The sequence below is a fragment of the Danaus plexippus genome, chromosome 19 (assembly GCF_018135715.1).
Source record: "Danaus plexippus chromosome 19, MEX_DaPlex, whole genome shotgun sequence".
Lineage (NCBI taxonomy): Eukaryota > Metazoa > Arthropoda > Insecta > Lepidoptera > Nymphalidae > Danaus > Danaus plexippus.
In genome coordinates, this window is record NC_083549.1 from 3,798,222 (window position 1) to 3,821,701 (window position 23,480).

General features: G+C 28.3%; 1 protein-coding gene across 1 annotated transcript in view; it reads left to right on the forward strand.

Annotated features, from left to right (window-relative positions):
• Nucleotides 1-23,184, forward strand: part of LOC116768107 (hemicentin-2-like) — a 40,631-nt gene extending 17,447 nt beyond the window's left edge. The window contains exons 3-7 of the mRNA XM_032658745.2: nucleotides 6,530-6,714; nucleotides 18,952-19,162; nucleotides 20,611-20,710; nucleotides 21,248-21,405; nucleotides 21,760-23,184. Coding sequence (XP_032514636.1) covers nucleotides 6,530-6,714; nucleotides 18,952-19,162; nucleotides 20,611-20,710; nucleotides 21,248-21,405; nucleotides 21,760-21,977 — 872 coding nt within the window. The 3' untranslated portion in view covers nucleotides 21,978-23,184. The remainder of the gene's footprint in view (nucleotides 1-6,529; nucleotides 6,715-18,951; nucleotides 19,163-20,610; nucleotides 20,711-21,247; nucleotides 21,406-21,759) is intronic.
• Nucleotides 23,185-23,480: the final 296 nt, after the last annotated feature.

The following is a 23,480-nucleotide window of genomic DNA, read 5'->3' on the forward strand; positions in this document are numbered from 1 at the left end:
AAAAACTATAAAGTAACATTTTTTTTATTTTTTTTTAAGATTTTTAATTGTTATTTTTTGTTTAATTACTAGTACTTTATGAGAATAATTCACTATTTCATTTCCATAACGGACAACTAGGTATAGACATATTTGAAGTTTTCAAATCAAAACAAAAATGGAATTATACATAATAACCAAGTAGACAATATTTAATGTATATAATGTATAGTATTTTGAATACGACGAATAAATCAAAATTTGTAAGAGAGATTTTACCTTCTCTTTCTTTATATAATGAAGATAATGTCTGTTCTAAACACTCTTAATTAATATTTAGATCAGCTTCGCTCTGTTCTAGATTTTTAGCAGGCAACTGAATTAAATCGAGATCTTTTACTTTTATTATTTCTTCTATATCTAGGGAAAAAGTCCTAGAATTAAGTGTTCATATAGAAACTTCTATTGCTTTTATTGCTTGTAAACTCAATACGGCCACATTCGTTTAAGACCATTCTCATAACACATTCACCCTACATGTTAAAAAGGAAACAATAAATCTGTCAAATACTTTTTGTGTTTTCAATTGTGCTCACACTAGAGGATCGATTTTTGCCTTAGATTTCTCGTACATAAAGTGTTAGGATCAGTGATGTCAATGTCTCTAAATCTCTCTTTGTCAGACTTTATCTTATAAAAAGTTATATTCAAATCCTGAATCTAGTATAGTGGAAATAATTACTCGAAGATAAGATTCCATGCTACCATTTGGTTACTAATACCTTGGAATTTCAACTATCTTACCTGCTTAGTAAATAAATGGTACTTGTTATCCCAGTGAGAATATTTTATTTATAGTAATTTCAAGACTTTGAAATATGATGATCAGTCAAATTTGGAGTTTTCAGATATTATTTGTTGAAACAGATTAATTTTTTACAACTGCGACAAGTTGAAAAAACCTTATAAATTGTTTTGGGCATTACGTTCTTTCGTGGATAATTTATCTATTTTCATACAGCTTTTCTCATTTCAAATCTTTTAAGTTCTAAGAATGATTTTGGCAATAAAAAAACAACTATGTTCAAACTAATTATTTGTCTATAATAAAAACGAATCATCCCTATTCGCCCATATTTAAGTTCTAAATTATTTTATATATAATTTTTTATAAATTATATTACTTTATACTATAATCACATTTGAACTATAATTCTCATACTAATACATAGTTCGTTTTCAAAAGAGGTATCTCTAAATGTAAACCTTTATTTTTTATAATTAAGTGAATTGTTATACAATTTTAAGTACATTAAAAGAAAATCCTTAATATTTTAAACCTTTAGGAATGGGATTTTCGATCATACCTGCAAAGTTAATATTTGATGACAACGCTACATTGATGGCAGCACAATCACAATACATGATTGAAAATGATTCTTGAAGCTGGTATAATTGAAAATAATTGCCGTATTTAATTTTGTCAAATACATCCAAACCGTATTTCCCATCATCTCTTTTCATCTAACCACAATGTCGATAATAGAACGCAAAATGCTCTGCTGCGAGTTGGATAGCAGTGCAGTTGGATGACGTTGGCTATTAGATTGTTATTATCCTCCACCCGCGAACCTCATTCAATTTAAAGAAATAAAAGTTTTGTAGCAGACAAAAATATTTAAGAAATTATAATTAAAACAATTTGTCATAATAATCATAATTTTTCTTTAACGCTGATTTCAAAACCAATGTTTCTGACAGTGTCATCTGACTCGTAGCTTTCAAAAGAATCAGGTCATTGGGAAACAAAGACAACTTTTCTGTCTATCTTACTTCTTTCTTAGTTCTTTTCCTCTTAATATTTTTTGATGACCTTATTGACCTTATCAGATTTCAATTATTTTATTTTTGCAACTGTTAAATTTTTTTATGAATGTACTTAATTAGTTCTTACTTGTCAGAAAATGATGTTAGTAAAATAAATATTTCTATATCTGTTTGTAAAACTATATTGTGTAAAATGTAACCAGTTATTAGTTTTATATATTTAATTTTGCTTAAAGTCATCCTTTAATGGTAGTAGCTAATATTAGGCTTGATGATTCGTCTGTATTGTCTAGGTCAGGAGTCCTTTATGCCTTGGTAATTCCTGCCACGACCTTATTACTTTTAATTTATTGATTATTTTAATTGGTTAAATTTTAAATAAACCTATAATAAACAAAATAAAGTTTTATGAAGTAATTGTTCTTCTTCCTAGTTTTTCCTCTTTATTAATTTCCTAATTCCTTACTTACGTTTTCTAAACATCATAATTACAAAACATAATTTCAGTAATATTTCTTCGTTAATGAAACACGTCATCATTTTTGAAACCATAATATTTCGGAAATGAAGTAAACATTACGTTTTCACATGTACATTTTCACATTTAATGTAAATATTGTGGGAATATATATACTTACATTAAATATTTTCCAAATAGATAAAAGCCTTACAGCTCAAATAAGTTATTGGGTAAATGCCAATAATATAGTAGTCCAATTAAAAAGTTTATTGAACAGAAATCCAACACTGAGATCCTCTTGCAATACTTAATGAAGATTTGTTCCAAAGAAACAATTAAGCAGACTTAGATGGAAATATCACCACTTTGAGTTTTTTGAATTATGCTAAGGCTTCTAAATTCAGCTAACGACAGCTACCCTAGTGGCCGTAAGCCCTAATTTACCTTTGTTCCATGCGGGACATATTTTTATAGGCCTGTATGATATAAACATTTACGTTGTAGTAAAAAATCGGGGGAAAGTGTAAACTTAAATCTCTTTTTTACATGTAAAACTACTTCTTTAAATATTCAGTCTTTGTAATTAGAGAAGTAATTTGTTAAATTATTTATAACGTCTTTCGTTTATACTAATTATTTTTTACCACATTCAATAAATACAATAATTGAAAACGGTGAATATTTTTATTAATAAATAGAAAGATTTCAAAAATATTTCAACATGTATACTTTTGATTATATGATTGAGGGCAGGAAATTTAAAGCTTCGAATTATATTTTATTAATTTCAAAACCTAATTTTTTTACTTTTGAATATTTTGTAGAAAGTAAAATCTATTATTATATAGCACATTTTTTTATTATAATAAATATTAAAGGGTAGGCTAGACTATTAAAAAGACTAATAGACTATTTTTAATATATCCGCTAACTAAATTATCGGTAGATTTCTTATGTATTATCCTCCTTAAATTTAGTTTAGATTACCGGGTCCAAAGGGCATTGTAAATATATTATTCAAATAAAAAATAATTATTATTTATTACAATGAGCTGACATTTTTAATAAAAGCTGCGCTTAAGGAAATAAGTCTCTTATAATAAAAACAATTTTAAGTATGTAGTAAGCATCTCCATAGCTTAAATTTAACTAATACTCTTAAAAGTAATTAATAAAAAATTTAAATTTATATACACCTATTATCAACTGATAATTATATAATATTTTTAAAAGGTATATTAGAAGCAAAGATTGTGTGATCCAAAAAAAAATCCAGTCACTAAAAGAAATATAATAAATAACTAATAAGGGAGAAAGTTCAAAGGAAATGTTTGATATAGTGCCATCGTCACTATTCCACCATCGCACTACTCGCCGTAGGGTTGGGTTTCATCCACATCACCGAGATGCATTCAGTTGCAACACTGTACCTCGCGGTAATTTTTTTCACGCACTAGCAGGCAATGGAATGATCTTCCACCGGAGGTTTTCCCAGACACCTATAACATGGGGTCTTTCAAACATCGAGTGTTCAGGTGGCTCCTCCACAAACAAGGTCGGTAATGCATCTGTCTGCTATTTCCCTTGTCTTGAAGATGTCCATGGACGACGGTGATTCCTTTCAATCAGGTAGAATTTCTTTCTACCCCAGCCCTATTGTCCCCTTTGGATCATATAAAAAAAAATCTTAATATTTTACAATTATTTCGTTGTCTCATTCTTTTTATATGCTTTTTTTATTTCGTTAATTTATTAAAGTTTTTGGGTTATGGTACAAGGTTATTTAATAAAATGTAAATTCAATTGTATCAATTTCATCTATGTTTAGTAGTCGAACTCATTATTCATAACAATCGATAAACTTTTACGACAAACCTGATTTTCGACAAAAAGTGTATTATGGATGTCTTTTATTAGGCAGTAAATATCCAAGCAAGCGAATAATGGAACGGAAAACGAAAGTGAGTGCTGACAAAGCTCTTTTGTCATCTGATCTCAATATCATCGTAATACTTTTGATTTGTGTATATTATTCGAATGTAATCTGCTTTAAGTATTTGATCAATATTAATAATATTTTCGAAACAGCTTGTGACGTATAACGATCATAAAATTTAGGTATTCGTCTTGTTAAGCTCCACTTTCTACATTTCTACAATATCGCCGATATTTTTTCGTATTTCACTTGACCTTACGAAAAAAATATAATAAGTGAATAGATGAAACACAAATGCTTCTTTGTAATAAAAATTTCATTCAAACCTATAAAAATATAAGAACAAAAGCCTTTTAAAGACTATGTTTTTATGATAAACAAATTTTCGGTAACCAATCTTATAAAAATAGTTTTCGTCCATAAACTGTCAATTCGATTTACTGCATTTGGAATTGGCGATGATGAATTATGAACTTAGATTGTCGAGCTGACTTAGTTATAAACGGATTAAATTATAACATATGATCAATCTGGAAACAGTATTATAAGTTTATCATTTACTTACATTATTGTTTTAAAAACTATTAAATGATTAATCTATAAATTTTGAAAAAAAATATATTGCCGATGTATATGATATAAATTACGGCAATGTATACGTATATATTATACCCTCTTTCTAATAATTTAATTAGTTTATTAAACATAACACTAATTGAAACACCCAGGGCATAAATCCTGTGAGAAATTTATCCTAAATTAAATTGGATTCTTATCATAATTCTTCAATTTCTTACGTGAGAAAGTTACTGTTTTTGGCAGACGTCAAGATGACGTACGACGTGATGTCTAGATTGGCAACTTCACCCTTGGGCAATCGAAATCATATTTGGACAGGTCAATGACGGGAATTCGTAAGGCCTTTTGATACGAGAAATTCCTTTATTCCAGTTAAACCAATTGCCTTTCAATGTTTGACATGTCAATCCTTTAAATACGAAAGTATGTGTAGTTACTTAAGTAAATAGTGGACTCTGCGCGATGCAAATATCAGTGCCGAGACTGTATTGCTTAAATAGCGGTTTCTGTTGTTTATTTACATGGACGATTTTTGTAACGATTTAAAAAAACATATTATCCAATATTGGTATGAAATAATATATATTTTTAAATGTTTTATTAAATGTTAATACTACAATTGTTTTTTAATTTCTTTTAGAGATACGTCTCTAATAATATCTGATAAAAGGTCTGACAAAAGAATAAGGTATGAATAAAATTGCTTCTTTAATTTGTACTTAATAAATTTCAATATTTACAACAGCATTTTCTTTGTTTGTTTATTTGTTATGCTGATCTATAATGTTATTTAATAAAACAAGATAACTCCTTTAAACAATTGTCACTTTTTTTTACTACTTGACTAAATATTATGAATATATAATAAAATTAATAAAACTCAGAGAAAAATATACAAAAGAAGTCATAAAAAGAAATTATTCCCAAAAGATTTAAACAATATAAAAACAATAAAATAGTAACAAAATAACCAAAAAAACACTAGAATTATTATCTATTCCTTGAAATCAAAAATGACAAAAACTTTAGAGAATAAATTTAATGTAATTTAATAATATACATATTTTGTAATTTAAAATGTATAGTGAAATTTTGTTCACTTTATAGAATTATTGTATAATATACATTACATTAAATATACAGTTGTGATTTGTAGAAATGTTTATGTCTAAAACGCTTGTTTGCTTTTTTTCTCCAAATAGAATCCCCAAAACGTATCTATTGAAGTAATAGAATTAAAATCGTGGAAATTCTATTACTTTAATAGATTTGAAAAACTGATCGCTACTTCATATAAGTACGATACGTCTTTAACCCGATTTCACAACAAAGCTAAATTCTGAGTCTACAAACGAAAACCAGTATAAAGAAGCTTCTTTTCTGTGTAGCGAATAGCAGGCGTGATGAAAATCTATTGTTGCTCTCCAAGGCCGCAATTTTACTGAAATATATAAGATGTTTTTAATAATATATGTATGTTTGTTTTGCAATCTTTGCATAGTTATAGTTATGCACAGTAAAAGTTTTATTTAATTTACACAAAAAAAAATATATATTTTGGTCTTATAAGTTTATTTATTTTAATGTAATCTAAACATCACTGGCAATTATAAACATGAATGAAATATTACAAAATATAAAAAATAGTTGGCAATACTTAAACATATTGTATAGCATAGTTTAATTTACCTTAATTTTATTAGTGTTTTGTAGGTGTTCTTAAATTTTTTATTAAAATATTTTGACAGAACTGTCGGCGGGGGGCAGCGACACTACTGACCCCGATGCCATCTTCGCGGTTAACAACGGCACTGCTGCCACCGACACCATGGTACAGCCACAATTTGATAATGCGACGAAAAGAGAATATACCGCAGCCGTCGGCCAGCCTGCATATTTGCATTGCCGAGTCAAAAACCTTAGCGATCGATCGGTAGGTGCAAAACAACACTATGATTTAGAATTCACCTTAAATTTTTAATTAGTATTCAACTAAATTTTTCATTTAATTCAATGTTACATAACTCTTGACATAACTTTTTCTTGTGTCTGAATGAAATCAGACAGAAATATTTGTGGATGGTATATCAATTCATTAATATTTACTTTTGTATATAGCCATCTTGCATCTTATTTCAAATATATAAAATGTTTCCATACTGAAAATATCTGTAATAAGTTATGTGTGTATTAGACGTGTTACTCAAACTTATCCTGTATTTCTTTATGAAACCTTTGAAAAAAAACTTATTTTCAATATTCAAGTTTTTGCAAATATTTCAAACCTATTCTTTTCTCCGATCAGATTGAATCTTTGCTAACTCTGAAAATATGTCACAGTACAGAAAGCTGGTGATAGATTACATTTCAGTTCACACTAGAAAATTGATTTCTGACAAAGTTCAGATTCAGACAGACAACAATTTATAACATGTGAGAATTTGAAGAAGTAATTCGATTTCAGATTTAATATAAGTTTATGTTTTATCTATACAGTTTTTAGACAAAACCTTATTAAATTTTTTATTTAGTTGTACATACATTTGTAATCTTAAAATCAGTATAGCTTGTAATGTTTATTTAAAATGTATTTACCAATATTTCAAGAGCACCGTAAAAGCAAAATCCCGAAGTAAAAAATACAGTAAAAGTTATGAATAAGTTAGTATTAATTTTCATAACGATTTATATTTCTTTCACTATAGAGGAATATTCCTGATTTTTTCAATATTATTTTCTCTAGGTTGCTGCTTGCTTTCAAAGATTTAATAACTATTTACTTGTAAAAGTCTTTACATCTAGAGTTATATTGAAACGTCTATATCAAAAGGCTCGAAAAAACTTTAATAACTTTAAATACTTTAAATATGACATAATATACACATCCTGATACATATTGACTTTTTAAATTTTTGTATTACGAGTATGATTGTAACATAATTATTAATACAAAACGGGTATTTATGAATACTTTTTCTATTTTTATTATTTTTTTGTATCTCGGTGTTATGCACAATTTTTTCGCTTATGCTTTCTTAAAAATGAATAGATTACGGTTATAAAATTTACAACAACAAACCTGAATATAATTAGCTGTGGATCATGCATCATTACGGTTTTGAAATGACTTTTAAATTTAAAAGCAACATCGTGCAGACGAGATAACTATTACTGCAAAGTAACTAAAACGTCGGGGGTATGTAGTTTTTAAAAATAATGAAGTAGGCGTAGTTATCCGTAAAATATTAGTTTCATTTAAATGAATACTCGCGAAAGTCTGAGCCCTCAATATAAGAAAATTCTTCTTCATTATGCATCCCTTTTTATGAATATTTAATTTTATTCATATAAAAAAACATTAATTTTAATGCTATTATTTAAAATATAATACAATTACAGTTGAAAACTTTTTTCTTTTCGCTTTAAAAAGTCAGAACTTTTATATGATAAAAGTGTAAGCATCTTTTGTTTCAAGAAAAATGAATTGGAATTAAGATTAAAGAATTCTAAGTAAAACCATTGGCATCAAAGAAAAGTTCGCAAAGCAAAAGATATAAAATAAAATATTTTTTAATTCACATTCTTTTCCATTTGACATTCTAGATGACGTTATTTTTTTTCAGAATAATAAAAAGGTACATTACTTTTGTGTTATTAGCAGTTCAAAACTACTGATCTTAAGTTCGCAAAAACCCGATTCACTAGTTTCTTTTTTAAATTACTTTTCAAACTGATCTTAAACTTCCATTAATAATCGTTGTTGAAGTAAATATCTATCTATTCTTGTATTCTTTTTTATAGGAACGATATTTTTATTGTGTAGCAATTTTTTATTTTTTGTTAGCATTTTTTTATTTATCATTATCCAATTATTTGATCGTTCTTGAGTTAATTGTTTGCCTACCTTACATAATGAAAGAATGTTTTTTTCAATCCAATTGACAGCAGAAGCAATTCATATACTTTGCTATATACAAACTATGGTTTACTATCCGTAAATCCAATGATTAACACTGAAGAAATATTTTGGTTGGAATTAATTTTGGATGTCTGTAAGATACATCTGTATTTCTGTGTGAGCGAGCATGTAAAATTTAATAAATTTGTGAGTAGTTTACCTGGAGCTTAATGGTAACAAATGTTATAAGTACATAAAGATGAAAGTAGACATTTTCTTCTTTATGTACAGTAATTATGATACAAAAAAATATATTTTTTTAACCACGTAAGAACAAGTCCAGTTATATTTTTAGTAGCATTTCATTATTATTTACCTTATTTAACCAACGTCTACTATACATATTTTTTGAGGTGTTACATCCTAGTTGTGTTCAAGTTATTACAGCTCGAACATGGGCCAGCTCGACCGGGGAAGTACCATCCTCTCACAGAAGATCGGTGTGAAGTAGTCTTTAGTGGCTGCGTTTAGTCCGATGAGTGAAGGAACCGGTTGCCGTTTCCCTGTTCCGAACCTTTCCTACTATTTCCTTATTTCCACCCCTCCGTTTTCCTCAACAATCAAGGTTGGCAACGCATCCGCAACATCTATGTGGCGGATGTCCATGGACGAAAGTCACTACCGCCCATCAATTAGGCCGTCTGTTCGTTTGCCGCCTTTCACATAAAAAACAAGTACAATTGTTTTTCTATGTATAAGCTATAGCAAAACTACCATGGATCTCTTCCGTATCCAATTAAAATATGTTTTTCGTTTCTGGAATAGGAAGTTTAAGTAAAACAAAATATTATCATTATATTAATTCTATCACGTATTGTACGCTAAAATAAAATTTATTAATTTTGCACGTTGCAGCAGTAGGCATGCAAACGGTATTTATGGAAGGAAATATGCCTAGAAATTTAATATATTGTTTATGGTATGTGTATTGAATATTATTAAAAAAAACATTGCAACATATTCTCAGTTAACAACTATATAGGACCTAATTACAGTCTTATTTTTTTTAAATAAACAGGAATTTATAAGACGTTAACTTGGGATAAATAAAAGAATAGCAATCGGGCAAAAAAAAAATACTTGAAATTTAAAGTCATGCAATTAATAATTTAAACATGGTAAACAAAAAACGACATATGAGGTGTCATTATCTTGGCGTACACGAAATATTGAGGACAAATAGATATCCAGACACCTAACCTAGTTAATTAATGAAATAGAAAAGTTATTACACTTGTCTGTGTTTATTTTCCTTCTTAAATAATTAATATAAAGTATATTCCTTAAGTCACTGTCTTCAGAAATTAAGTTAGTCATCTAGTCAGCTTGAAATTTTAGAAAGAAACTATGCACCTGTTCTGTAACTCACCTTCAGGAGATGTCGAACATTGGGGCGAGGTTCCTACATTTTTTTGTCGAAAGTGTATTGATAAACGGCTCAATATAACGAGGTTTTCTTAAATTACTTACTAAAAAATTTTAAAATTATAAAACATCTAAGTGATTGTGTATCGTTATTAAAGTTTTTATTTGTACATTGAAAACAGTAATGTGACGTATCGTTTATACATCAGCAGTGAGGTACATAAATCGCACACATCGAAAGAAAGAGCTGACACTACGTTATCATTTCAGTTTTATTATTACATTATCAGTGAAATTGCCACGAAACGAATTTTTAAATATATAATATATCCTATTTGACATATTTTGATTAAAACTGCATTTACTATTAAAAAATACATCCATCAACAATGTTATTGCAGTGAAGCAAAAATGCTCTGATCAACAAAAAGGAGGCTTCAACGCTGAATGTGCAGGAAATAACAACAAAGACACAAAACACAATTCTGGTAAAAGTTGGCCGCAAACACAGTAATAACTTTGACACACAGTTACCATAAAAATGAGGCGCAAGCGACAAAATGTCCATTTACTGGTAACACTAAACATTTGTCAGAATTGTAAGTGTAAAAATTACATCCAAGTACATTTTTAAAGTTTTTCATTTACATAAGTGCAACTTTATAGTAATTACCTTATACCTACTATTACTACTAATTTAACATTCAATTACACTATTAACAAATAGTAAAGATAAAAGTATAGTTTACAATCGGTGACAAAATAAATATAAGGAAAATTTTAACCTCCTTTGGTATAATTTAGTAGAAACTTAAGAGAAAGCCAGAGCTTTTTTTATAATTTTTATCAAATAATACAAAACTTTTGCAAACAAACTTTTTAAATTATCGCGAAAATTATTATTGTCACAAATTTTCGGATCCATTTCATCTGAGGCGCTGCCAGTATTCCCCTAACTTTTTAATATCTTCAGAAAGTCTCTTAAAAAACTTCCAAGTGTATTTTTTTAATAAATTGCAATGCAAATTATCATTTGATGATATTGAGAAAAAGATCACGACTTAAAAAAATGTGAATTGAAAAATAGTTCAAATTCATTCAAATCTTTGAACTTAATGTAAGAATATAGGGAACGTGCCTTTTTAGATGTTACTGTCTACGTGTGATATTTGATTTCTAGTAAGTGCTATGAGAAAAGTCGCGTGAGCGTTCACCAGAAGTTCTCGAGGATAAAGTATAGAATTGGGTCGAGGCTTGCGGAATAGCACATTTGGAACAAAGCCAGCCAAAACTGTGGCGATTTGTTTATTTTTATTTCATGAAAATATGGCAAGACTATTTTCCAAATCAATGTGTTGTCCCATTTGCGAATCGACAGTTATCAGTACATAGACTTTATTCATTCTTGAGATGTTTCTTTTAGTACAGATGGAAACAAAGCCATATAAACTTAATTTATTTCAATTGTAAGAATATTTACTCCCCTCTTATATTTTCACTTTTTTTGCCATTGTATTTTAATTGCCTGGCTTGTATTTTGAAAGGGGTGCAGGACTCATTTTATTTAGAAACGAATAATTGATTTTTTAAAATAGTTCATAGAAAAATATATTTATTGTAAATAGCCTGTATAACGGCAATATGTAAGCAGGCGTGGATGAATTTCCCAGGAGAAGAATTACGTTATAGTGTTTACTTCTCTTTTCCCTGGAGATTGCAAAAAACTATCTTAATTTTAACACGGTGTAACACGAGACCCTTTTTTGATTTATATTGCGTAATACGTTCATAGTAAAGACATTTTTATTTTTGAAGTTCCTTCGATGGCCGGATACTTTTTATCATTTAGTAAGACAATGTAGAAATATTTTTATAACATTTAACTTGCTCCAAATTTATCTTTTATATTTAAACTACACGTTTCTCTTCATATCTACCTACAATATCTAACTATAGTCAAATAGGCGATTCTTCCCTTACGTTCATAAGAAAAGAACCTCCTATTTGACTTGTTTGTAGTCTTATAAAGAAGGCAAAGATACTATTTATAATTGTTGTAATTAAATAACGTAAATTAATGTCTAATTTTATCATTTCAAATTAATCGGATGAAGCCGTGAATATCAACGTATAGAATAATAAAAGTTTAATGGAAATATACCTTTAAAAATATATATTTTCATAAAAAAATTCATAGATCGACATCAATTGGATTTATTAAATCATAAAACAAAATTTAGCTGAACACTCATACCAAAACTTGTTATTACTTATTTTTTTAGTCAAAAAAACATTTAGTAGGTACATCAGTTTCAGAATCCCCTTGGTGTCTATACCATAAACACAGATTAGTTTCGTTGATAGCTGTTATGGTACCCACACATTTTACAAGAATTTCTCAACTTAACCAGATTCAAAGTGGCTGAACTCAGTCGATTTAATACGGTTCTTTGAGTTCATTTATATTACAGACAAACAAAGTTGCTCTTTTAAACATTCGTACTTGTTTATGTATGAAAAATATTTTTCTGAGTTTTACTTTCAAAAGATCTAAAGTTTATCTCTCAACTCTCGGTAACTAACAACTTTTTCTGGATAACAGAAAAATAACAACAGTACTTTTTGTACGAATAAGAGCTCGTATTATAAATTTGTTTTAACTAAAATTAATGTTCTTCATTATTTCATTATTTTAGTTAATTTTAAGAGGTAAATTATTGAAGTAGATAACTGGAAACTTTATTTTGTTTCCTAATGTAAACTATGTAATATTTATTGTCATAAGTTTTTGAGGTTTTTGTGTTGATATATGTACTAAATTTATAATAAATTATTATGTACATAAAATTACTTGTAGTAAATTGATATCAGTCCAAAAAAAACATGAAATGAATCATTTGATACTCGTTTCTATAAAAAAGCCCTAGCTTAATCCTTTTAACTCTTCTAATTTTTTATAATAATTTACATGTAAACCTTTTTTGCTTTTATCATTATTTATATCGTTATTTATATTCTATCATTAATTTATCAAATACATTTCCATTAAGGATAGCTTATAATAGTTTGAACATTGTACTTGAAATTCTACTCTGTAAATTAAAGCTAACTTCACAATTTCCGCAAATGAAAGGTGGCGATAAATCAATGTCATATTTATAATTAAGAACCAAACACACACATTTTCATGATTTGCAATTATTTTATTATTCCGAAAACAGCTTAGGCGTGTCATTAACACGAAATGGCGTGGCAATTACGCCAATCGTTAAACTGAACGTATGTGCACGGAATTGCTTTAAAGTAACACTTGAATGTGAATTAAATAGCTTTACGTACTTCGATTTAACATTCGGAAACAATTAACTTTGTTTGAGATTACTTGGTTTTATTATAGCACAATAGTAGTTCAACATTGAATTCGTTATTACGTGGTTAGGTCAACAAATTGACCGAGACACATTTTTATTTACAGCGCAGTCAATAAAGGCTTATATTTAAAACTTGTGTTTAAATGTACTAGTAAGAAAGCAGATTTTCCTCTACCGTATAACCTCATCTTGAAATTTGTTGTAATAAATAAGGTAAATTAAAAGGTTTTTCTATAAAAAAAACTTCTACAAGAATATATACGGCTTTTAGTCTCACACTCATAATAAGTTGAACTTCTCACAATTTTTAAAACAAAATAACACTCCTTACTACATAAACGTAAATATTTAGCAACAAATAAAAATTACTGCTTATTATGCGATAATCAGCCTATGCCTGCAATACTTTCATTCACTCTAGTTTCCATATTTTATTATAACTATTAATATTGATGTTTATTTTTTTTGGTTAGTTTTCCAAAACGAAGCATTATATATAAATTTTTATTAACCTTTCACTTCTTTTTACAGTTTCTTTTACGACACAATAAATCTCATTGCTATTCAAAAGTGCTGTTATCAGAATATATCAATCTTTTCACAAAAACAAACTACATTTTATACTTAATTGTGAGAAAACTCAATAGGATCTTTTAATGACCTGTAATAAAAAGTTTCCTGAAAATGGATATTATTTTATACTATGCTCCAGATAAAGTAATAGCGCACACATTCCGGTCAAGTTATTTATGAACAGGGGAACGGGAAACGATTGCGCTGTCTAGTAAATAATAGGTGCACGCACAATTTAGATACCGCCCGCAATATTTGTAGAGTTGTTTGTTTGAATCATAATACTACACTATCATATCATTCTTTAAGTTTTATAGTGTGAAAAATATTATTAGGGTCAGTAATATTTTTACATTTTGTTTACCTTATGTTGACCTTATATGTCCTAATGATGTATGATTGACTAAGAATATACAATAGAGAGAATATATAAGTTTAGCTGTATGAGGTGGTATATAAAAAATTATATGCATTATTGTCGCGCACACGTAAAAGGGTTTTGGCTCTGACATCCCACTCATTACTGAAAATTTGATTGAAATAATTACAAATCATATTTTTATTCTATTTCGTATTTTTTTTTTGTATTCACATGTTTTCTTGTGATTTAGGATTTTAATCTTTAATTTAATATAAAATGTGTCACTACTGTCACTTAAGATTCAGCTAAATCAGCAAATGTATACATTTTAATTACAAAGTTCTGAGATTACAAAATACATAATGAGAGGCAAACAATAGAAGCAGTTATGTAACTTAAGATTGCTTATACAACATCAATGTAATAGTCGGTAAACTCCTTCCTTATTTGTTTATGACATGCCACTATGAAATAGGTTACGGCGATTTCAAAACTCGAGAAACGTTTGATTATAAATTTTCGTCTTTAAACAAAGATTTTTATTAATCAAATTAAGTGACATACCTAATGATTACATGTGTAAATTCAGGACTATAGTCTAAATAGACATAATACAAAAAAAACATTACATTGATTATACAAAAAACCCTCACAGCTCATAGTAAGCAATTAATTTAATTAATCAGCAAGTATGAACTCTTTTTCTAATTCAAAACCTTATACATTTTTTTAATATCCACTGAGTTTTGCAGTCTGGCTAGACTTGCATTTAATTGAAAGCACCATATTGTTTCGCCCTGACGCCTGCTTGCCGACCTTAGCGTTAAAGGAAACTGCTACAACGAGAAAATTTCTCCCTTTCCGGAGGGTTGTATTTTATTTGGAAATTACATTTCTGCTCGCTAGACTACAATGCTGTAGAACCCTTATATTTTATGAATATTTATACACAGTCTTAATTACAGTGTTCGGGTATAAGAAGCTATAAGAACTGTTACTAAGGTAAAGGTTAACAGCCTGTCTGATCAAATGTATTACACTCTATTTGTTATGCCCAAATCACAACTTCTCATATTTCCGCTTGTCATAAATCTCAGCCTAAAGTGACTCCGACAGAAACTTGTTATCGAACGCCACCATACATACATAAATAAACAAACTGTTCAGTGTACAGTCATGCCATAAATTTAAGTCCCTTCATGTACAAGTGACGTAACTTTATACCGTATTTCCTATTCTGTCTCGGGTTAAATCTCTTAGCTTAACTGATCTCCGCTAAATCATATGCCTACGTTGTCTTAAAAATCTTTTTTCATTATTATAATTGTAAAGTTTACTATCGAGTAGAGAATATAGATGATATACATATTTATATATTTGATATCAGTTGAATAACTATACATGTAAAATAAATTTATCGAAAAGCAAACTTGTTAGCCTTATAATTATATACATATATTGTGGAAGTAAAACGATTTCTCTCATTTCTTTTCTTTCATCATAAATAATTACTCATAAACTACATGGGATAACTAAATAAGCAAAGAACAAACAACCAACAAATGTCCGTTGTAATTCGATAAACATTATTATGTTGGAATGCGATTCAAGCAATGGACAAAACACGCTTAATCCAAATAGAACAGGATTTATTTTTATGATCCTTTAACAAATTCCCTTTGATTGTTTTGTTTCGTTGCCTTTGAATAGGTACTTTATCTTTCGATGTCCTTGTCCCAATGTTTTCAGGAAAATGAAACAATAACTTATTGTGAAAATTGTTTATATTATGTCATTGTTCTTTTATAAATTATGGATAATAAATATTTTGTATTATAAAATTGAATTCTTATAATTAAAGACAGATTATAGAAATAACCAAGGTAAAGCGGTGAGTAAATTTATATTAAATCCTATATAATATTACTTTTACATTAAAAATATTTGCGGTTATGAATATAACTATCCCACATTGATGACTTTGCTTTTATATATGTAATAAATTTGCAACACATTTTTCTCATGTGAATTTTTTTAATCCACAACTATTTTATCTTCCTCTACCACGCAATCACAAACTAACGTAGATGTTAATACTGTACACATTTTAAAAACTGAAATCGTGGTAAAGCTAAATAATCTCGATATTAGAAATATAAAAATAAAAGTATTTTTTTAGCAAATCAAGCAATATATTATTTTAATCACTTACTTCCTGTTGGTAAACCTATTGTTAGTGTTTTCACACTTTTTTGAATCTTTATTTAGTACTAAGCTCTCATGGTACATGAAGTCGATAATGATTTATGATAGAATATCAACACGGCTCTATTAACAATAGGTCTACAAAGTCCAATTTAGCAATTATTATTGACGACGTATCAAAGGCACGGACACATTGGAGAGAAAACATTTATACGTTCCAGCAAAGGTATTTGTTGCAGTATAACTGTAGTTTTCTCAAAAAAGTTTGCAACTGAGGTTTTGAGAGTTTTCTTATGAGGTGGTATGTATCATGTTTAGTAGGCCATACAGTGAAAGTTGTTATCGGAGGTTATTATTTGATATATTTATCGCAACTAAGGCATACCGTGAAATTCTATTCTTGAACCTACATTACTTGGAGTTTAAATTTTAACGACCTTCCTGTATTTCAAACACTGTCTTTTTCATTAAAAATGTTTATGGTGGTTAAATATGTAAATTTTTTTGAATAAGTTTTCAATATTTCAATATTAATATGCCTCTGTATGACGTTCAGCAGAAATAATAGTGACTTCATCTTTTATGTAATCCTCACGGTATTCGTTTATGTTGTTGGGATTTTATTATAAGACCTTCAAAATAATTTAAGAACTAAACAACCTATATTGCGCTTTACAACTCCTCAACACAAAACAAACTTAAATATCAGTATTCAAATTGAATGCACATTAGTTAAAAATAGAATTGTGAGGTTACCTAACAGTTTCTACGTGATTTGGCCTACAATAATAGTCTTAAATTGTACTATGCTATCATTATACTGTAAGAGACGTGAAGACTTTTCTTTACCATATTCTTTACACTGAATAATCGTAAAAAAATTATTTGATTTATATCTCCTTCTCAGTATTCTTAATGAAAATGTTTATCGTCTAAATTTGTTAAGCAGGTTTGAATTGACGTTACCGAAATACAATTCAAAGAACTATTATAAAACAAAAACCCTTTTATCAAAACATTTGCAAGGAGTAACATTTTGAAGCGCCTCAATCATAAGAATGATACTAATAACAATATATTTATAAAATCTTAAAGTTATGTAATTTTATATTTAGGGATATTTTTAAAATTGGAACAAAAAAATTGTATAAAATCTCTTTTAAATAGCGCAGAATATCTTTTATATCCTTAAAATTACGGCCGAATAATTTAAATACCGGTATAAGTATTTCACGGCATAGATTAAAACAATAGTATTACCTAAGTTCCTAAGTTAAGCACGGATAAACAATCGATTTTATGGACGAATAAGCTGGATGCCCTGTTTTTAGCTACGTTTAAGGGTGTATGTGTTTATGTACGATAGAATTTGGCACTGAACCAAAAATATCATCTAATCCATTAAGTCATTTTCTCATAATCGAGTAACAAACACGTACGAAACAAGCTTCCCCTAACTTTCCTAATTACAAATTTACTGTTATGGCAATCTTCTTTGAAATAAAAATTATTGGAATCGACTCAGTTTACCTGTAGTTAAGTGCATATAACTTCTATTCAAAATACAAACAAAGGTAATAAAGATTTAAGACAACAAAGGAATAGTATTATTATTGAATAGCTGATTTAAGATCACAAAAAGTTCCTATTCACATCATTTCTTGAGATAATTTTACACCTTTACATGTTTACATTATTGAGAACGTTAAATTGAACAAAATTATATTCTTTTGAGATAGTAAAGTGTCCACTATCGAAAGGTATATTTTAATTTATTGCCAATTAAATTTAAATATGTCTAAATGTCGACCAAACTGCTTAAAATGTTTTCAGATATTTATTGAGTACTGACAGATAAATCGGTTTAATATTTCAAATTCAACGGAGCTAATTCGTTGTAAATACTCGTCATTGGATAATAAATAAGTCAGGGGTGAAGATAGCTAACTATACACTGAAGTTGTAAAGTGATTGCTAGAAATATTAAACAATTTTATAACATTATCTGTTTTGTTATGTTATATTATACCAATTTTAATAACAACGATGTAGATAGGCAATTTAAATTCCAAAGACTTAATTTCAAATCGTTTTTCCACTGCAAAGTATTTAAAGTCTAAAGAGTAAAAAAAATTGATTCAAATAAATATATTTGAAATATATATTACGTTACCAGGTTAAACATTTTTAAATATTTGATTTTAAAACATCTAATTTAACACAGTAGAGTATTCGTATTCATATATATATATATAATATAAAATAAACTTTACAAAAACTTCATGATAGTGTTTATCAAACGTCGCTTACATTTCAGATTAATTATGTTTGTCGCAGGTATCATGGATCCGGAAACGAGACCTCCACATATTGACGGTCGGAGTTCACACATACAGCAGCGATGCACGCTTCGCCGCCTTACACACCGACGGCTCAGATGAGTGGACGCTGCGGGTGGCACACGCACAACCACGGGACTCCGGTGCTTATGAGTGCCAAGTATCCACTGAACCGAAGATCAGTTTATCATTTTGGCTCAGCGTTGTTGGTGAGTGTATAAAACTTCATGTCGATAACGACATGCGATTGTTTATAGGTTAATCTATAAACTTTTTTATTTTATAAATATTTTGTGTATACGTCATCACAGAATCACATTTCAGGATACGGTTAATAATTTCACACATCACTGAACTTTTGCAATAACTGTAGTAATAAAAAATAAAATCTAACTTTGAAATATCGATGATTACTCGTATAGACATATGTATAAATGGCAAAATGGGACTTAGATATTATTTTGGATTATCCTGTCATAACATCATATATTAAGATTGCAACATTATATGCCACGAAAATCTAGTAAAAGTATATAGCTATATAAAGCCTAGTATGTGAACACGTTGCCTTTATTACCCCTAAACCAAACGAACATAGCCTCCAAAATATATAAGGTTGGCTAAGGCACATTTAGTCTTATATATACTGTCACAGGCTAGTGCAACGATGCGTTTTATGTGACGTTAGTACATAAGGTTGGAACTTTGAACATAAAATCTGAAGCCTCATACCAGGTAGTTTAAATATCTTATAATATGATTTTAATGTACTGATTCCACGATTCAAGTTATGAAATTATTGCAGTATTTTTATAGTTATTTGAATGAAAATATTTTTAGTGATATTACCATTCAATAAAAGAATAAAATAGGCTTTAAAAATGTATGATTTGAATTATGTTTCTCGTTTAATTAAATGAATTATTGAAACGAATTTAAACGGAATATTTTAAATTCTTTTCTCGTTTCTAATAAATTTTCATTTGGTGTTTAAAAATATTTAGCTTATTGGTTAAGGATCAAATTTGTAAATAATACAATTTGATTACATACCAATATTGAAATTAAAGCAATATTTACTTAATAAAGACCTAAATAAAATCATAATTTTTATTTTGTTCTGTAATAAAAAACCCTTCAATCCCAGAGATATTTGTAGTTTGTGAAAGATTATCTAAAAATTTTAGAACATCAAGTTAATAAAGGGAGCCTTTGTGAACAGTTAATCTCATCAACATGACATGCAACGTGGACATCACGGCTTAGGACTTATGTGCGGTTTCTAGTTTTTGCCTGAAACTTTTTGTCACGAGGAACTAAATATAAATAAAATATTATTCGAAATGAAATTATATTTATATAATTAAACTTACATTGACTTAGATATTTTATTGAATATGATGGTATATGTAGGTATGCTAGTTATTTTTTATTTATTCAATGAATTTCTTAACAAATTGCTTATATAAATTTACAATAACAGCAATTGAAAAAAAATATTAAATATTTTTGAGATAACTTTTAAGACGCGACACTGTTTGAATACATACTGTCTAAATGTTCAAACTGTTTGCCGTATTATTATAAGAAGCAGTGTATTTATTATTTTTCTTTTCAATCCAACTTTGCTTTATAAAAATGAATTTATCTGTTTTAGTATCAAAAGCCGAAATTCTATCTGGACCCGAGTTGTTCGTTCGTGCTGGATCGGATATAAACCTCACTTGTATAGCCAGACATGCTCCCGATCCTCCTAGGTAACTTAGAAATCTTTTATAAGTTATTATAATAGTTTAAGTCGACGTCTTCAATAAAGCAACATTAGTTTTTAATCATAGTAAATATGTTTACAAAATCATACGACACTTACAATACATTCATGAATTGTTTTAATTTTTAATTTCCAGCACTTTATCAAAGTGGTACCCAGATGGGTGCATTTTTGATGAAAGCATGCAACATATTAATACGTGAAGCTATATGTACCCGAGGGCGGCTTGTTATTCAGAGTACAAGCATTCATACAGCTATTACAGCGCACATTTCATCAGCGCTTTCCTAAAGCATTTCATTTTGCTGTACTTTCGAGATATTACTCATGCGTTTTATTTAACATTATATTCGAAACCATTACTTTAAACCTATTTTAAATTCAAAAGTTTATGTGTGTGTTTAATGCTACGTTACCGCATTAAAAACCCTAGTACTTGTGTTTTCTGCACATCTTTTGTAACGCATCTGTGTCATATTTTTAAAGAATTAAGAGTATATTTTAATATTTATTCTCTTATTAGTTTTATCTATTGGTATCGGGGTGCGAACGTGGTGAACTACGCACAGCGTGGTGGAATCAGCGTAGAAACGGAGCAACGAACTCGCACTAGTCGCTTGCTCATAGCGCGAGCTTCTCCCAGGGATTCAGGCAATTATACCTGTGCTCCAAGCAGTTCTGGTAAATAGTAATAGTAATTACAAAATTGATTTTTTTTTTTTATATCTATTGAAAAGGGCTTACCATAGTTATAATATTAAAATAATAACAATTATTGCCTAATTTTAATTAACGTTGTCTTAAATTATCTCTTAAAGCTTAAATTATCGTTTCACAATTTATAATATGTATATAAATTGTCATTAGCCTGAAACAAAGTAATATAAAAATAATATATTATTTCACTTTTTACTCGTGTGAAGTCCAGATCAATAAGTCATGTCGTAATGTTAAAAAATAAAATATAATAAGCCATATCGAAAGCATAGTTTCCAGAATTTTTATATTAAAATTGAATTTGTATCTCCTTATCAGATTCAGCGTCGGTGGTCGTCCACGTAGTTAGTGGCGAGCGACCAGCAGCAATGCAAAGCAGCTCCCAGAGAATTATTCCAGCTCATGTTACTTTAATTCTATTTTCTTATATATTTAACAAACAATTTGTCTTCGATGTCACACAGAACATTTTAATTTCAGTATATCTTATTGACTGTCTAGCTTCAAAAATAATACATATTCTTGAGTCTAGATGACCTAAATAATCACATTTAGTATACGCATGAAATGCATCATAATAAATTATAAGAAATAAAGAAACGAATTATTAATAATACATGCGTCTATTCCACCGTCTATCATTAAAATATAAAAATATGCTACCATACAATAGTAGGTAATATTTAATTAACATTTCACTGTATACTTGTTGCTCATACCAATATATCGAATATAAATTTTGATGAATGGAAGTAAATAGTTTGAATTGAATTTTGTATATGTGGTTGGTATTTAGTAACATAAACTCAAGTAAATAAATATGATGATATAATATAAACAAGTTTCATCGTAAGCATTAAATATTCTATGTATTTACATTACAAGCAAAATAACATTAACATATTGAATAATTGATGATGCTTGTAAAAAAATATGGTCATGTTTGCGAAGAAAGAAATTAGAACCGAATAAATATTAATAGAATATGTTAAGTATTTAAATTGACCCCATACATTTTATAATACGATTTTTCTTAAAATTTTTAAATATTTCATAAATTTTTAATTTTTATAACGGAAATAGCTTATTTTTCGAAATTCAAATGAATTTCTTGTTTAGATGTTTAGTTTAAAATCATAACTCAAAGTAAATAGTACGTTAATTACTTAAGATACAAATTAAAAATAAATATCAATTGAAAACACCACTCATGGCGAAATAAAATTCATATGTTGTGAACATTAAGATGGAGCAAATGTAAATATGTGTTTTAAATTTATTAAATACTAAAAAATTATATGTACTATAAGAAATACTATTAATAGGACTGGGTTAAGTAAAATACAACAACGTTGCTTGGTTATATCAATATTCATGAAAAATTAAGTAATGTTCATTATTGATGGAATATAATTTAATTTTATGTTAGTCTAAAAATGACACTAAATTTCAATTTTTATTTATATGATTAAAAAAGTGGGTCTTGATGCAAATTTTCCGGTCAATGAACTCCTTGTAGGAAATTTGTTTTCAGAATAAGCATATATGTTGGATTCTTTTTAAGACAATACGTAAGTTATTAACATTTACTGTAAATTTCTCTTTTGTAATTAATGAAATAGTGCATAGATAGAGTACGATCTAATATTTTAAGACCTATAACACAACTGCATAAATTACTATACCAATTATCGTAACCGTAAGTTATACTAATTATCTTTAAACCTGTGAAAAAATTTGTAAATAAAGGATATGGTTTATGTGTTATTATGAGTGTTTTATTTTTTAAACATTTTTGAAAATATATAGTTGCTCCTTACATTAAATCAATTACGTAACTTTTAAGTTACGCAAAAGAAAAAATCTTTTTTTCATTTATTTTAAAGTTTACAAGATTATTTTTAAGACTTGGGCTTTTTTTTTTAAGACTCGGGCGATACTGTCGCCCATGAGAGACGACGGTATGGGGGTGTCCTCCCCGCTTTGACAGGGAGGTGTGTGATGATGTTAGAGAACACTAAGTCTAAATCCCTGCGTTT